Below are 15,605 nucleotides of genomic sequence, written 5' to 3'. Positions count from 1 at the left end.
GCAAATATCCCTCTGTGCATCCTTCATATATAAGACGACGTCTTTAATATGCTCTATGTTAGCAAAATATTATCCCTGTCTAGGGTATTAATATTATCTGACAGGGTATCAGACCACACTGCAGCAGCACTATTTATGCTGAGGCAATTGCAGGTCTCAGTATAGAACCTGAGTGTGTATATACAGACTTCAGGATAGCCTCCTGCTTTTTATCAGCAGGCTCCTTCAAGGTGGCCGTATCCTAAGACGGCAGTGCCACCTTTTTTGACAAACGTGTGAGCGCCTTATCCACCCTAGGGGATATCTCCCAACGTGACCTATCCTCTGGCGGGAAAGGGTACGCCATCAGTAACTTTTTAGAAATTACCAGTTTCTTATCGGGGGAACCCACGCTTCTTTACAGACTTCATTCATTCATCTGATGGGGGAACAAAACACTGGCTGCTTTTTCTCCCCAAAAATAAAACCCCTTTTATGTGGTACTTGGGTTCATGTCAGAAATGTGTAACACATTTATCATTGCCGAGATCATGTAACGGATGTTCCTAGTGGATTGTGTATATATCTCAACCTTGTCGACACTGGAGTCAGACTCCGTGTCGACATCTGTGTCTGCCATCTGAGGTAACGGGCGGTTTTTTTTTTTGAGCCCCTGATGGCCTTTGAGACGCCTGGGCAGGCGCGGGCTGAGAAGCCGGCTGTCCCACAGCTGTTACGTCATCCAGCCTTTTATGTAAGGAGTTGACATTGTCGGTTAATACCTTCCACCTATCCATCCACTCTGGTGTCGGCCCCACGGGGGGCGACATCCCATTTATCGGCCTCTGCTCCGCCTCCACGTAACCTTCCTCATCCAACATGTCGACACAGCCGTACCGACACACTGCACACACACAGGGAATGCTCTGACTGAGGACAGGACCCCACAAAGTCCTTTGGGGAGACAGAGAGAGAGTATGCCAGCACACACCAGAGCGCTATATAATGCAGGGATTAACACTATAACTGAGTGATTTTTTTTTTTCCCCCAATAGCTGCTTGTATACACATATATTCGCCTAAATTTAGTGCCCCCCCTCTCTTTTTAACCCTTTGAGCCTGAAAACTACAGGGGAGAGCCTGGGGAGCTATCTTCCAGCTGCACTGTGAAGATAAAATGGCGCCAGTGTGCTGAGGGAGATAGCCCCGCCCCTTTTTCGGCTGACTTTTCTCCCGCTTTTTCATGGATTCTGGCAGGGGTAATTTATCACATATATAGCCCTGGGACTATATATTGTGATGATTTGCCAGCCAAGGTGTATTATATTGCCCTCAGGGCGCCCCCCCCCAGCGCCCTGCACCCATCAGTGACCGGAGTGTGAGGTGTGCATGAGGAGCAATGGCGCACAGCTGCAGTGCTGTGCGCTACCTTGTTGAAGACAGAAGTCTTCTGCCGCCGATTTTCCGGAACACTTCTTGCTTCTGGCTCTGTAAGGGGGCCGGCGGCGCGGCTCCGGGAACGAACACCAAGGTCGGGTCCTGCGGTCGATCCCTCTTGAGCTAATGGTGTCCAGTAGCCTAAGAAGCTTAAACTACCACCAGTTAGGTAGGTTCGCTTCTTCTCCCCTTAGTCCCTTCGCTGCAGTGAGTCTGTTGCCAGCAGATCTCACTGTAAAATAAAAAACCTAAAATATACTTTCTTTCTAGGAGCTCAGGAGAGCCCCTAGTGTGCATCCAGCTCAGCCGGGCACAAGATTCTAACTGAGGTCTGGAAGAGGGTCATAGTGGGAGGAGCCAGTGCACACCAGGTAGTCTTAAAGCTTTCTTTAGTTGTGCCCAGTCTCCTGCAGAGCCGCTATTCCCCATGGTCCTTACGGAGTCCCAGCATCCACTTAGGACGTCAGAGAAATATTGTATAGGTGATTCAGGGATACACTGACAGTGTTTGGCAGACTTGTATATATATAGTACAAGTGACTAAAGCTAGGTACACACTATACCAATAATCGGTGATCAATCAGTTTTATTGGTGTGAGCGTTTCACCGACAGAATGATCAAAAAATGGTCAGAAACGCTCACTTTCGAATATCCGATCGTTAAGACTTGCCCTATGATATACTGTATGACAAAAGGTCCCGATATCGTGCAGGGTGTGTGCAGTCTCCATACTCTGCCCATATATCCTACAGTTAATCCTGATTACCTCATCCTCCTTGTCGGTGGACATATACAATTTCAGTGTGGTATAGCAAAAAATCGTTAAAAAGATCAATAAAAAATACAAAATAACTTAATGTTTGCTGCCGATATCGGTCCCTTGTACTTACAGAAAAATTGCGCCGACTGTTGGTTCGTCCAAAAAAAAACCCCGCATAGTGTGTAGCATAGCTTAAGGGATGGTTTTATAAAGCCAGCAGCTGTCGCCGGTTTTGACAATAATTATCATCTTTGGAAACCTGCCGCTTAGTAAATATAGCCCCTACATATTATAATTGATGGCCCTTGGTAAAGATACTTCGTTTGAAACGACTAGTGTGCACAATATATAATACAACTTACCAGCCCGTCATAATGATGTCACACCATAACAGTATTGTCAGCGCTGACGGCGGCTGTGCAGGCATGAACAAAGCAAAACTTGAATGCACTCCATCGGGTGCAATCTAGTGGTCGCTGGTGCGCAAAACACTTGCATTCCCCTCATCGAGTTGAGGAGCAGCGTTAGCCTTTTATTATATAGGATAATTTAATATATAATAGTTATAGAAATTTTTTACATTGTTATTACATGTATTTTTCTTTATCTGCAGCACATACATAAATATAATACATTGGTAAAAAATAAAACCACAGTTTTTGGTACTTTCATTAGAGAAAATTGATATTTCTTAAACTGATAATTTCTCTTAATCTGACAAAGAAATTGCAAAGAGGCAAAAAAACTGTCACAGATTTCTTCTCAATTATCTCTAATGGGTCCTACACACTATAAAGATTTCACTGAACGATATGAACGTTCTCATTCATAAATGAACGAGAACTCGTTCATATCGTTCAATGTGTAGGCACCAACGATGAAGGATGCACGGCCCCGCGCTCATTCATCGTTGGTGCCCCGTCGCTTATGCGTGCAAGCCAATTTGGACAATCTCGTCCATATTAGCATGCAGTGCTATGGAGCCGGGTGATGGGGTCAGTGAAGAAGAAATGTCACTCCCCCTGTCACCGCAACAATTTATACTCATTTAACTTTACGTGGCACAGTGGTGTAGGGCATAGGTCTTCAACCTTTTAGTATGCCTAATAGCAAAACTGTGGCAGGGCATGCTGGGATGTTTAGTTCCACAGCAGCTGGAGGGCCGCAGGTTGAAGACCCATGGTCAGGGTATTCCAACAGCAGAGGTTGCTACGGTGACTCTTCTTCCCATAAAACGTCATTTTTAATTATGTCACAGAGTAGCTGGTGTGTAGTCTATATTTATATGCTGATGGATTGTCATCCTTATAGTTGAGCATACAATGAGGAGACCTGTACAGACTCTAAACATCTATACTGTACTGTTATTTGTACGGCGCTGCAAAACACTTGTGACGCCATATAAATAAAATGTAATAATATTAATAATATGCCACTTATTTGCTATTTGTGCGCTACAGTGCAAAATACGGACTGTAAAGTCACTAACCTGCTCCACTGGGACTCCAGGGTCTGCGCTCATTATTCCAATGCTCGTGTCCCCCTCATCAGCCTCCTGAAGGTCCCCTGAGCTGGCACCTACATGCATTGTGCTCTGCTCTCCGCGGATAATGAGTTATGTTGCTGCTCTGCACTGTAACCTGCTCTCCTATTCCCCTATACATTGCTGTTTAAACTCATAAAAAAATAAATAAAACAACTTAGAAACATTCAATGAAAAGAACATCTTGAAAAATATTCTTACTAACGTAACAAGAAAGTTGTGTAAACTAGAAATATCTTGTGAGGTGTGTTATCCGCAGGAGAGAAGTGCATTAGTGATCATGATCTGCAGCCTTTATAGGCTGGATAGGAGTGCACTCAGTTATGTATACATTGGTAATATTCAAATCACTTCCCATGACTTAGCATGTTTGGTGTTCTGCCAAACTAGACTGCGAAATATCAGTCTCTGCACACAGCCGGGCTGCTGAGCACAAGGGGGCGGGCTCTCATATGCAGATCACACAACTGTGTGCAGTGACTGGCAACTTCTTCTCCCGTGTGCAAAATCACTTCTCATCACTCAGCATAGGGCAGTGTGCTACTGACTGCCATTACTTACTACAGGGCAAATAGTGATGATGACGATGATAATAGAGAAGACGATCATAGAGCCATTTAACAGAGATTATTTTTATATTTTATCTTTCGTTGTAATTTATTGGTTTGTGTATGCCTCCTGCAATTCATTCTAAATAGATTTAATTCTACCTTCTTGTGTGCTCTTCTCTCAGTATCCAGATTAGCAAAGCTGTTTCATGCCGCAGCTTGGTATGCATATGCACATACACTGACAGTATAAACCAATCTCAGTCCCCAAGACATAACCTCTCCCACCAAAAAAATATTAGTATAAGCAATAGACTCATTTTGTCCCCAAGCAATGATTCTCTCTAATAGAGGGCATGATTGCAACTGAGGAGGGCAGCACATTCCCAGATAATGTGGGCCCAGTGCATGAACTGCACACTGCAGGTGGTGCTGGTGAACAGAGAGTCCAGGTTATGGGGCTAATTCAGTAAGGATAGCAAATTCTGCTAATCAGCAGAATTTGCTATCCTTTGGATCGCATGCTGGGGGCGCCATCTTACCCATCACGCCCACGACACGGCCCCATTCGCACCGCCCCCGCAACGCTTCGTCTCCTCCTGGGAAACAGAGCATTGCTGCCCCCACCCCTGCCTGATTGACAGGAAGAGGCGATTGCTTTTTCTGCGGCCCCCCCGCAGAAACTGCGGGCGCATGCGCAGGACGGGCGCTGTGCATGCGCCCGCGGGGCCATTGTAAAAATTACGGTTGTATCGCGATTTGCGTTCCAACCTGAATTAGCCCCTATATACATGCAGGGTATGCATGCTATAAGGACCCACCTGTGTGTGATGTCATCATGCACAGTGCACACATAGATGCTGAGCATCATGGGAGTGGTTGTGTGTTTACAGAATATACAGGAATAGCGGTATGTTTACATACAGGAACAGCGGTGTGTTTATATACAGGAACAGCGATGTCCTTAGATACAGGAACAGCCATGTGTTTCTATACAAGAACAGTGGTGAGCTTATATACAGGAACAGTGGTGTGCTTATATACAGGAACAGCGGTGTGCTTATATACAGGAACAGCGGTGTGTTTATATGCAGGAACAGCGGTGTCCTTATATGCAGGAAGAGCGCTGTCCTTACATACAGGAACAGCGGTGTGTTTCTATTAAGGAACAGCGGTATGTTCATACTGAATACAGGAACATCGGTGTGCTTATATACAGGAATAGTGGCGTGTTTATATACAGGAACAGCGGTGTATTTATATACAGGAACAGCAGTGTGTTTATATACAGGAATAATGTTGTGTTTATATACAGGAACAGCGGTGTGTTTATATACAAGAACAACGGTGTGCTTATATGCAGGAACAGCGGTGTGTTTACATACAGGAACAGCGGTGTGTTTATATACAGGAACAACGTTGTGCTTACATACAGGAATAGTAGTGTGCTTATATACAGGAACAGTGGTGCGTTTATATACAGGAACAACGTTGTGTTTATATACAGGAACAGTGGTGTGCTTATATACAGGAACAGCGGTGTGCTTATATACAGGAACAGCAGTGTGCTTATATACAGGAACAGCAGTGTATTTATATACATGAACAGTGGTGTGTTTATGTACAGGAACAACGTTGTGTTTATATACAGGAACAGTGGTGCGTTTATATACAGGAACAACGTTGTGTTTATATACAGGAACAGTGGTGTGTTTATATACAGGAACAGCAGTGTGCTTATATACAGGAACAGCAGTGTGCTTATATACAGGAACAGCGGTATGTTTATAAACAGGAACAGCGTATGTTTCTATTTAGGAGCAGCATTTGCATTTGTACAGTACTCTACCCAGTGAAGTTAGTTCTGTGCATGATAATAGGAGAACTATGTAATTAGAAATATGCTGTAACACTATTGTTACTGTATAAATAAAATAAGAATTTACTCACCGGTAATTCTATTTCTCGTAGTCCGTAGTGGATGCTGGGAACTCCGTAAGGACCATGGGGAATAGACGGGCTCTGCAGGAGACTGGGCACTCTAAAAGAAAGATTAGGTACTATCTGGTGTGCACTGGCTCCTCCCTATATGCCCCTCCTCCAGACCTCAGTTAAGGAAACTGTGCCCGGAAGAGCTGACACAACAAGGAAAGGATTTGGAATCCAGGATAAGACTCATACCAGCCACACCAATCACACCGTACAACTCGTGATAACCATACCCAGTTAACAGTATGAACAACAACTGAGCCTCAGTAACAGATGGCTCATAACAATAACCCTTTAGTTAAGCAATAACTATATACATGTATTGCAGAGAGTCCGCACTTGGGACGGGCGCCCAGCATCCACTACGGACTACGAGAAATAGAATTACCGGTGAGTAAATTCTTATTTTCTCTGACGTCCTAGTGGATGCTGGGGACTCCGTAAGGACCATGGGGATTATACCAAAGCTCCCAAACGGGCGGGAGAGTGCGGATGACTCTGCAGCACCGAATGAGCAAAGGCAAGGTCCTCCTCAGCCAGGATATCAAACTTGTAGAACTTAGCAAATGTGTTTGAACCCGACCAAGTAGCAGCTCGGCAAAGCTGTAAAGCCGAGACCCCTCGGGCAGCCGCCCAAGAAGAGCCCACCTTCCTTGTGGAATGGGCTTTCACTGATTTTGGATGCGGCAATCCTGCCGCAGAATGAGCTTGCTGAATCGTGCTACAGATCCAGCGCGCAATAGTTTGCTTTGAAGCAGGAGCACCCAGCTTGTTGGGTGCATGCAGGATAAACAGCGAGTCAGTCTTCCTGACTCCAGCCGTCCTGGCTACATAGATTTTCAAAGCCCTGACTACATCTAGTAACTTGGAGTCCTCCAAGTCCAAAATAGCCGCAGGCACCACAATAGGTTGGTTCAAATGAAACGCTGATACCACCTTAGGGAGAAATTGGGGACGGGTCCTCAATTCTGCCCTGTCCATATGGAAGATCAGATAAGGGCTTTTACAAGACAAAGCCGCCAATTCTGACACACGCCTAGCCGAAGCTAAGGCCAATAGCATGACCACTTTCCACGTGAGATATTTTAGCTCCACGGTCTTAAGTGGCTCAAACCAGTGGGATTTCAGGAAACCCAACACAACGTTAAGATCCCAAGGTGCCACTGGAGGCACAAAAGGGGGCTGAATATGCAGCACTCCCTTAACAAACGTCTGAACTTCAGGCAGTGAAGCCAGTTCTTTTTGAAAGAAAATAGATAGGGCCGAAATCTGGACCTTTATGGATCCTAATTTTAGGCCCATAGTCACTCCTGACTGTAGGAAGTGCAGGAATCGACCCAGCTGGAATTCCTCTGTAGGGGCCTTCCTGGCCTCACACCAAGCAACATATTTTCGCCATATACGGTGATAATGTTGTGCTGTCACGTCTTTCCTAGCCTTTATCAGCGTAGGAATCACTTCATCTGGAATGCCCTTTTCCGTTAGGATCCGGCGTTCAACCGCCATGCCGTCAAACGCAGCCGCGGTAAGTCTTGGAACAGACAGGGCCCCTGCTGTAACAGGTCCTGTCTGAGAGGCAGAGGCCATGGTTCCTTTGAGATAATTTCTTGTAGTTCTGGGTACCAAGTTCTTCTTGGCCAATCCGGAACGATGAGTATAGTTCTTACTCCTCTCTTTCTTACTATCCTCAGTACCTTGGGTATGAGAGGAAGAGGAGGGAACACATAAACCGACTGGTACACCCACGGTGTCACTAGTGCGTCCACAGCTATCGCCTAAGGGTCCCTTGACCTGGCGCAATATTTTTTTAGTTTTTTGATGAGGCGGGACGCCATCATGTCCACCTGTGGCCGTTCATAACGGTTTACAATCTGCGTGAAGACTTCTGGATGAAGTCCCCACTCTCCCGGGTGTAGGTCGTGCCTGCTGAGGAAGTCTGCTTCCCAGTTGTCCACTCCCGGAATGAACACTGCTGACAGTGCTAGCACGTGATTTTCCGCCTATCGGAGAATCCTTGTGGCTTCTGCCATCGCCATCCTGCTTCTTGTGCCGCCCTGTCGGTTTACATGGGCGACCGCCGTGATGTTGTCTGATTGAATCAGCACTGGTTGGTTCTGAAGCAGGGGCTCTGCTTGACTCAGGGCGTTGTAAATGGCCCTTAGTTCCAGTATATTTATGTGTAGTGAAGTCACCTGACTTGACCACAGTCCCTGGCAGTTCCTTCCCTGAGTGACTGCCCTCCATCCTCGGAGGCTTGCGTCCGTGGTCACCAGGACCCAGTCCTGTATGCCGAATCTGCGGCCCTCGAGAAGATGAGCACTCTGCAGCCACCACAGCAGAGACACCCTGGCCCTTGGGGACAGGGTGATCAACCGATGCATCTGAAGATGCGATCCGGACCATTTGTCTAACAGATCCCACTGAAAGATCCTTGCATGGAACCTGCCGAAGGGAATTGCTTCGTAAGAAGCCACCATCTTTCCCAGGACTCGCGTGCAGTGATGCACCGACACCTGTTTTGGTTTCAGGAGGTCCCTGACCAGAGATGACAATTCCTGGGCCTTCTCCACCGGGAGAAACACCTTCTTCTGTTCTGTGTCCAGAATCATGCCCAGGAAGAGCAGACGCGTCGCAGGAATCAGCTGCGACTTTGGGATATTCAGAATCCAGCCGTGCTGTAGCAACACTTCCCGAGAAAGTTGTCACGATCCGGGTATCTGGACGCCATTACTTACCCTTCAGATGCCTCCTGAGGCTGGCTCAGCGTTCCAGGACCGGATCCCATCCGTTACACTGATGTCCACATTCCTGCCTCCTCTCCTGTCACTCTGAGACGCGGTCACCGCGGCGCCATGTAACATCTGGAATGGCGTTCCCCGCGGCCTCCACCGCTGTCCCTGAGTTCCTGCATGCAGAGTGTCAGAGTGGCGATTACGTCAGCCGCGGCCTCCGCTGTGCCCGCGTGGTTTGGATGTGCATTCATCAGTCTGGCGTCTCCTGTCTCCTGTGGCCGGCGCCGCCATTGCTGCTTCAATTCTCACATGGATTACAAACCAAACTTCCCTCCAAGTGTCTGCATGGGCGCAGCCATCTTGGATTTTGTCATCTGATCATTTCCACCAATCTGCTGTCTGTATTGTTGATTTGCATAATTGCCTAGCCAACCCCTTCCTTGCTGCAGGTATAAGTAAGCTGTGCCTGAGCAAGAAAGGCGTCAGTGCTTTGGTTGTCTAACCTAGTTCCAGTTTGTCTCTCTCCTGTGGTTGTCTTCCAGGTTCCAGCTCCTGTCTCCAGACTTCTGCTATAGAGACCCGCACCAGCATTCCATCTGCGGTGTAGCCTGACTCTCCGATCCATTCTGGACTCACCTGTTTCCAGCTACAACAATCACCTGCTTCCAGCCCAGCTTCCAGCAGTGTACAGCTTCTCTTAAAGGGCCGGTGTCCTTTCTGCAGTTTACCACTCTCCACCGGTATAATTATTTCACCGCTCTCAAACAATCACCTGCTTCCAGCCTAGCTTCCAGCAGTGTACAGCTTCTCTTAAAGGGCCGGTGTCCTTTTCTGCAGTTTACCACTCTCCACCGGTATTATTATTTCACCGCTCTCAAACTCCAAACTTCATTATTATTTCATCGCTCTCAAGTTCGTTTATTATTTAACTGGTTCCAGCCAGTATCCACTCCGTACCAACAACAGTCTGGTTCCAGCCAGTATCCACAGCAGCCGTTTTACCTTCAGCAGCCCAGCCTTTCCTGGAACATCAGCTGGTACGATCCTGGGTTCTCTCCATTGCTACAGTCAGGCCTGGTAAGGACTTTCCAACTAGAAGATTATAAGAACTGTCTCACACTACCAGTGCCTGTGGCCCTTGCCACCCTGTAGTACCCAGGAATTGTATTTATCCTCTGTTGACTTTTATGTTTCCTTTTACTGCTGCTGTGTTACGGAGTTTGTCATAATAAACATCATTGACTTTTATCCTGGTTGTCGTGGTCACGCCTTCGGGCAGTTATTCTACATGTTACTTACATGTCTAGGGGTCTGATACAACCTCCCAGGTTCCGTTACATCTCAGCCCCTACAACTGAGGCTGCCTCCCGTCAGCTCAGGCCCTCAGTTGTGACAGTAAGCACTGACCTAATGAATCCAGCCGGAGACCAGGATCAAGCGGCCAGGCCGATGCAAGAACTGGCAGCCCGACTTGAACATCAGGAGGCTGCACAGGGCCACATCATCCGCTGTCTCCAGGATCTCTCTACACGGCTGGATGGGATTCAAACGACCCTCCGTGGACCTGGCACGTCCGGTGCGTCCACTACAGTGACACCAGCTGTAACCCCACCCACCTTACCCATTTCCAGTCCACATCTTCATCTTCCAACGCCAGCAAAATTTGATGGATCTCCAAGGTTCTGCAGGGGATTTCTCAATCAATGTGAAATCCACTTTGAGCTTCTACCTGGCAATTTCTTCAGTGACCGTACCAAAATTGCCTATATCATCTCCCTTCTCAGTGGCTCAGCCCTTGACTGGGCATCACCTTTATGGGAGAAGTCTGATCCCCTGCTATCCTCCTATACTGACTTTGTAGCTACATTCAGGCGCATCTTCGACGAGCCAGGCCGGATAACATCTGCTTCATCTGAGATTCTCCGTTTACGCCAGGGAACACGTACTGTGGGACAGTATCTTATACAGTTTAAAATCCTGGCATCCGAACTGGCATGGAACGACGAGGCCCTGTATGCTGCATTCTGGCATGGCTTATCAGAACGCATCAAGGATGAGTTAGCTACCAGAGACTTGCCCTCTAAGTTGGATGAGCTAATTTCTCTTTGCACGAAGGTTGATCTACGTTTCAGAGAGAGAGCAACCGAGCGAGGAAGATCATCTACTCCTAAATCTTCTGCTCCTCCTCCTCGTCAACCATCTCCATCCAAGGATGAGCCTATGCAAATTAGTCGTTCCCGTCTATCTCCCGCTGAGCGCCGAAGACGTCTCTCTGAGTCTCTCTGTCTCTACTGTGCAGCTCCGTCGCACACTATCAATGCCTGTCCCAAACGTCCGGGAAACTCCAGATCCTAGCTCGCCAAGGAGAGGGCCGGCTAGGAGTAATGATCTCCTCTCCATCTCCTCATGACTGTAACCTCCCAGTGTCGCTCCAAATTGCTCAACGTTACAGGAACGTCATTGCCCTCCTTGATTCCGGAGCAGCTGGGAATTTCATAACCGAAGCTTATGTTAAACGGTGGTCCCTACCCACCGAGAGACTGTCCTCGTCCATCTCTTTGACTGCCGTGGATGGCAGCAAGATTTTTGACGCAGTCATTTCCTTAAGGACTCTTCCAGTTCGTCTGAGAGTGGGAATTCTTCATTCTGAGTATATTTCTTTTTTAGTGATTCCAAGAGCCACACATCCAGTGGTTTTAGGCCTTCCATGGCTCCGTCTCCACAACCCATCGATTGACTGGACGACTACGCAAATACTGGCATGGGGGCCCTCCTGTGCTGAGACTTGTTTAGCCAAAGTTCTTCCTGTTTGTTCTTCCTTCCCCAGGTCATCTGATGTTCCGCCTCCTCCATATCAAGACTTCACGGACGTGTTCAGTAAAGCCTCTGCTGATATCCTTCCTCCTCATAGAGAATGGGACTGCCCAATCGACCTCATTCCAGGGAAGGTTCCACCGCGAGGCCGAACTTATCCGTTGTCTCTGCCTGAGACACACTCCATGGAAGAGTACATCAAAGAGAACCTGGCGAAGGGTTTCATCCGACCATCTTCTTCTCCAGCCGGCGCAGGCTTCTTCTTCGTTAAGAAGAAAGACGGTGGTCTGCGTCCGTGCATCGACTACAGAGGTCTGAACGACATTACCGTCAAGAACCGATACCCTTTACCCCTGATTACCGAGCTCTTTGATAGAGTTAGTGGTGCAACTATTTTCACAAAGCTGGACTTGAGGGGTGCCTACAATCTCATCCGAATCCGTGAGGGTGACGAGTGGAAGACCGCCTTTAACACCCGTGACGGACATTATGAGTACCTCGTCATGCCCTTCGGATTGAGCAACGCTCCAGCAGTCTTCCAGCACTTCGTGAATGAGATTTTCAGGGACATCTTGTACCGCCATGTCGTGGTTTATCTAGACGACATCCTCATCTTTGCTAATAATCTCGAAGATCATCGTTTCTGGGTAAAAGAGGTTCTTTCCCGTCTCCGTGTCAATCACCTCTATTGTAAATTGGAGAAGTGTGTGTTTGAAGTTAAAACCATTCCGTTTCTAGGTTACATTGTGTCCGGTTCCGGACTAGAGATGGATCCTGAGAAACTCCAAGCAATCCAGAATTGGCCTATACCCTTAAGCCTCAAAGGGGTCCAGAGGTTCTTAGGGTTCGCCAATTATTATAGAAAATTTATACGAGACTTTTCCACCATTGTGGCGCCTATCACTGCATTAACCAAGAAAGGTGCTAATCCGTCCAAGTGGTCCGAGGAAGCTACACAGGCCTTTCACCTTCTGAAGCAACGGTTCATCTCTGCACCAGTTCTGAAACAGCCCGACACCGACTCTCCTTTTATCTTAGAGGTAGATGCCTCCTCCGTTGGAGTAGGAGCAGTGTTATCCCAGAGGGCCAAAGATGGACATCTACATCCTTGCAGTTTCTTCTCCCGGAAGTTCTCCCCAGCTGAGCGCAACTATGCCATTGGCGATCAGGAGTTGCTAGCCATCAAGCTCGCTCTGGAGGAGTGGAGATACCTGTTGGAGGGAGCTTCCCACTTAATCACCATACTTACCGACCACAAAAATCTTTTATATCTCAAAGGCGCACAATGTCTGAATCCTCGTCAGGCCAGATGGGCACTTTTCTTCTCTAGGTTTGACTTTAAACTCCAGTTCTGTCCGGGTTCTCAGAATCGTAAGGCCGATGCCCTTTCCCGCTCATGGAAGCAAGAAAATGAGTCCGAGTCTGCAGACAAGCATCCTATTATTAATCCGTTGGCATTCTCCACGGTAGGGATGGACTCTACGCCTCCACCAGGGAAAAGTTTTGTTAAGCCAGTTCTAAGGAAGAAGCTCATGCATTGGGCCCATGCTTCCCGTTTTTCTGGACATACAGGCATTCAGAAAACCCTTGAATTTATTTCTAGGTCCTACTGGTGGCCAACTCTGAAGAAGGACGTTATGGAATTTATTGCCTCCTGCCCAAAGTGTGCCCAACACAAAGTCTCCCGCCAGTCGCCTGCGGGGCAACTGGTTCCATTATCTGTTCCCCGTCGACCTTGGACCCATTTGTCGATGGACTTTGTTTCCGATCTACCTATCTGCAACAAGTTTAATACCATCTGGGTGGTAGTTGACCGGTTCACCAAGATGGCACATTTCATCCCTCTCACCGGTCTTCCGTCAGCTTCCAAGTTGGCTCAAGTGTTTATACAAGAGATCTTCCGACTTCACGGTCTTCCTGAAGAGATCATCTCGGATCGTGGAGTACAATTTGTAGCCAAATTTTGGCGAAGTTTGTGTCAAGCCCTCCAAGTCAAGTTAAAGTTTTCCACGGCTTACCATCCTCAGACCAATGGTCAAACCGAGAGGGTGAATCAGGACTTGGAGGCCTTCCTCCGTATATATGTGTCTTCCTCTCAAGATGACTGGGTTCAACTCCTTCCTTGGGCCGAGTTCAGCCACAACAATCAATACCATTCCTCATCTTCTTCTACACCATTCTTCATTAATTATGGATTCCACCCTAAAGTCCCAGAATTCCAACCGCTTCCCGCAACTTCTGTTCCAGCAGTGGATGTCACCTTGCGTCAGTTTTCAAATAACTGGAGGAACGTCCGCGCAGCCCTGCTTAAAGCCTCATTCAGGTATAAGAAGTTTGCAGATAGGAAGCGTAGAGCGGTTCCTGCTCTCAAGGTGGGTGATCGTGTGTGGCTGTCCACGAAGAATTTGAGGTTGAGAGTTCCCAGCATGAAATTTGCACCTCGCTACATCGGTCCCTTCAAGATTGAACAAGTCATCAATCCTGTTGCCTACAGGTTACAGTTACCATCCTTCTTGAAAATACCCAGGACATTTCATGTTTCTTTGTTGAAACCGCTGATCCTGAATCGGTTTCATTCCGCACTTCCTCCAGCTCCCAAAGTTCAGACTCAACAGGGAGTCGAGTACGAGGTGGCCAAGATTTTGGACTCACGTTTCCGTTACGGTCAGTTACAATACCTCATTGACTGGAAGGGCTATGGTCCTGAAGAACGCTCTTGGACCAATGCCTCAGACGTCCATGCTCCTGCCTTGGTCCGAAATTTCCACGCAAAGTTTCCTTTAAAGCCTAAGAAGTGTCCTGGGGCCACTCCTAAAGGGGGGGGTGCTGTCACGATCCGGGTATCTGGACGCCATTACTTACCCTTCAGATGCCTCCTGAGGCTGGCTCAGCGTTCCAGGACCGGATCCCATCCGTTACACTGATGTCCACATTCCTGCCTCCTCTCCTGTCACTCTGAGACGCGGTCACCGCGGCGCCATGTAACATCTGGAATGGCGTTCCCCGCGGCCTCCACCGCTGTCCCTGAGTTCCTGCATGCAGAGTGTCAGAGTGGCGATTACGTCAGCCGCGGCCTCCGCTGTGCCCGCGTGGTTTGGATGTGCATTCATCAGTCTGGCGTCTCCTGTCTCCTGTGGCCGGCGCCACCATTGCTGCTTCAATTCTCACATGGATTACAAACCAAACTTCCCTCCAAGTGTCTGCATGGGCGCAGCCATCTTGGATTTTGTCATCTGATCATTTCCACCAATCTGCTGTCTGTATTGTTGATTTGCATAATTGCCTAGCCAACCCCTTCCTTGCTGCAGGTATAAGTAAGCTGTGCCTGAGCAAGGAAGGCGTCAGTGCTTTGGTTGTCTAACCTAGTTCCAGTTTGTCTCTCTCCTGTGGTTGTCTTCCAGGTTCCAGCTCCTGTCTCCAGACTTCTGCTATAGAGACCTGCACCAGCATTCCATCTGCGGTGTAGCCTGACTCTCCGATCCATTCTGGACTCACCTGTTTCCAGCTACAACAATCACCTGCTTCCAGCCCAGCTTCCAGCAGTGTACAGCTTCTCTTAAAGGGCCGGTGTCCTTTCTGCAGTTTACCACTCTCCACCGGTATTATTATTTCACCGCTCTCAAACAATCACCTGCTTCCAGCCTAGCTTCCAGCAGTGTACAGCTTCTCTTAAAGGGCCGGTGTCCTTTTCTGCAGTTTACCACTCTCCACCGGTATTATTATTTCACCGCTCTCAAACTCCAAACTTCATTATTATTTCATCGCTCTCAAGTTCGTTTATTATTTAACTGGTTCCAGCCAG

At 47.8% G+C, this 15,605-nt stretch overlaps 1 protein-coding gene across 4 annotated transcripts in view; it reads right to left on the bottom strand.

Moving 5' to 3' along the window:
- ATP7B (ATPase copper transporting beta) overlaps positions 1-15,605 on the bottom strand; it is a 249,017-nt gene that overhangs the window by 134,801 nt on the left and 98,611 nt on the right. Inside the window, exon 2 of one of the 4 annotated variants that reach the window (XM_063951952.1) lies at positions 3,667-3,852. The exons of the other annotated variants lie outside the window; for them this stretch is intronic. Within the exon in view, the coding sequence (XP_063808022.1) occupies positions 3,667-3,765 (99 nt within the window). The 5' untranslated portion in view covers positions 3,766-3,852. The remainder of the gene's footprint in view (positions 1-3,666; positions 3,853-15,605) is intronic. 4 annotated transcript variants of the gene reach the window in all.

This window comes from Pseudophryne corroboree, chromosome 2 (genome assembly GCF_028390025.1).
Source record: "Pseudophryne corroboree isolate aPseCor3 chromosome 2, aPseCor3.hap2, whole genome shotgun sequence".
Lineage (NCBI taxonomy): Eukaryota > Metazoa > Chordata > Amphibia > Anura > Myobatrachidae > Pseudophryne > Pseudophryne corroboree.
The sequence above is the reverse complement of the archived record's forward strand: the minus strand, read 5'-3'. Positions and strand labels throughout refer to the sequence as shown.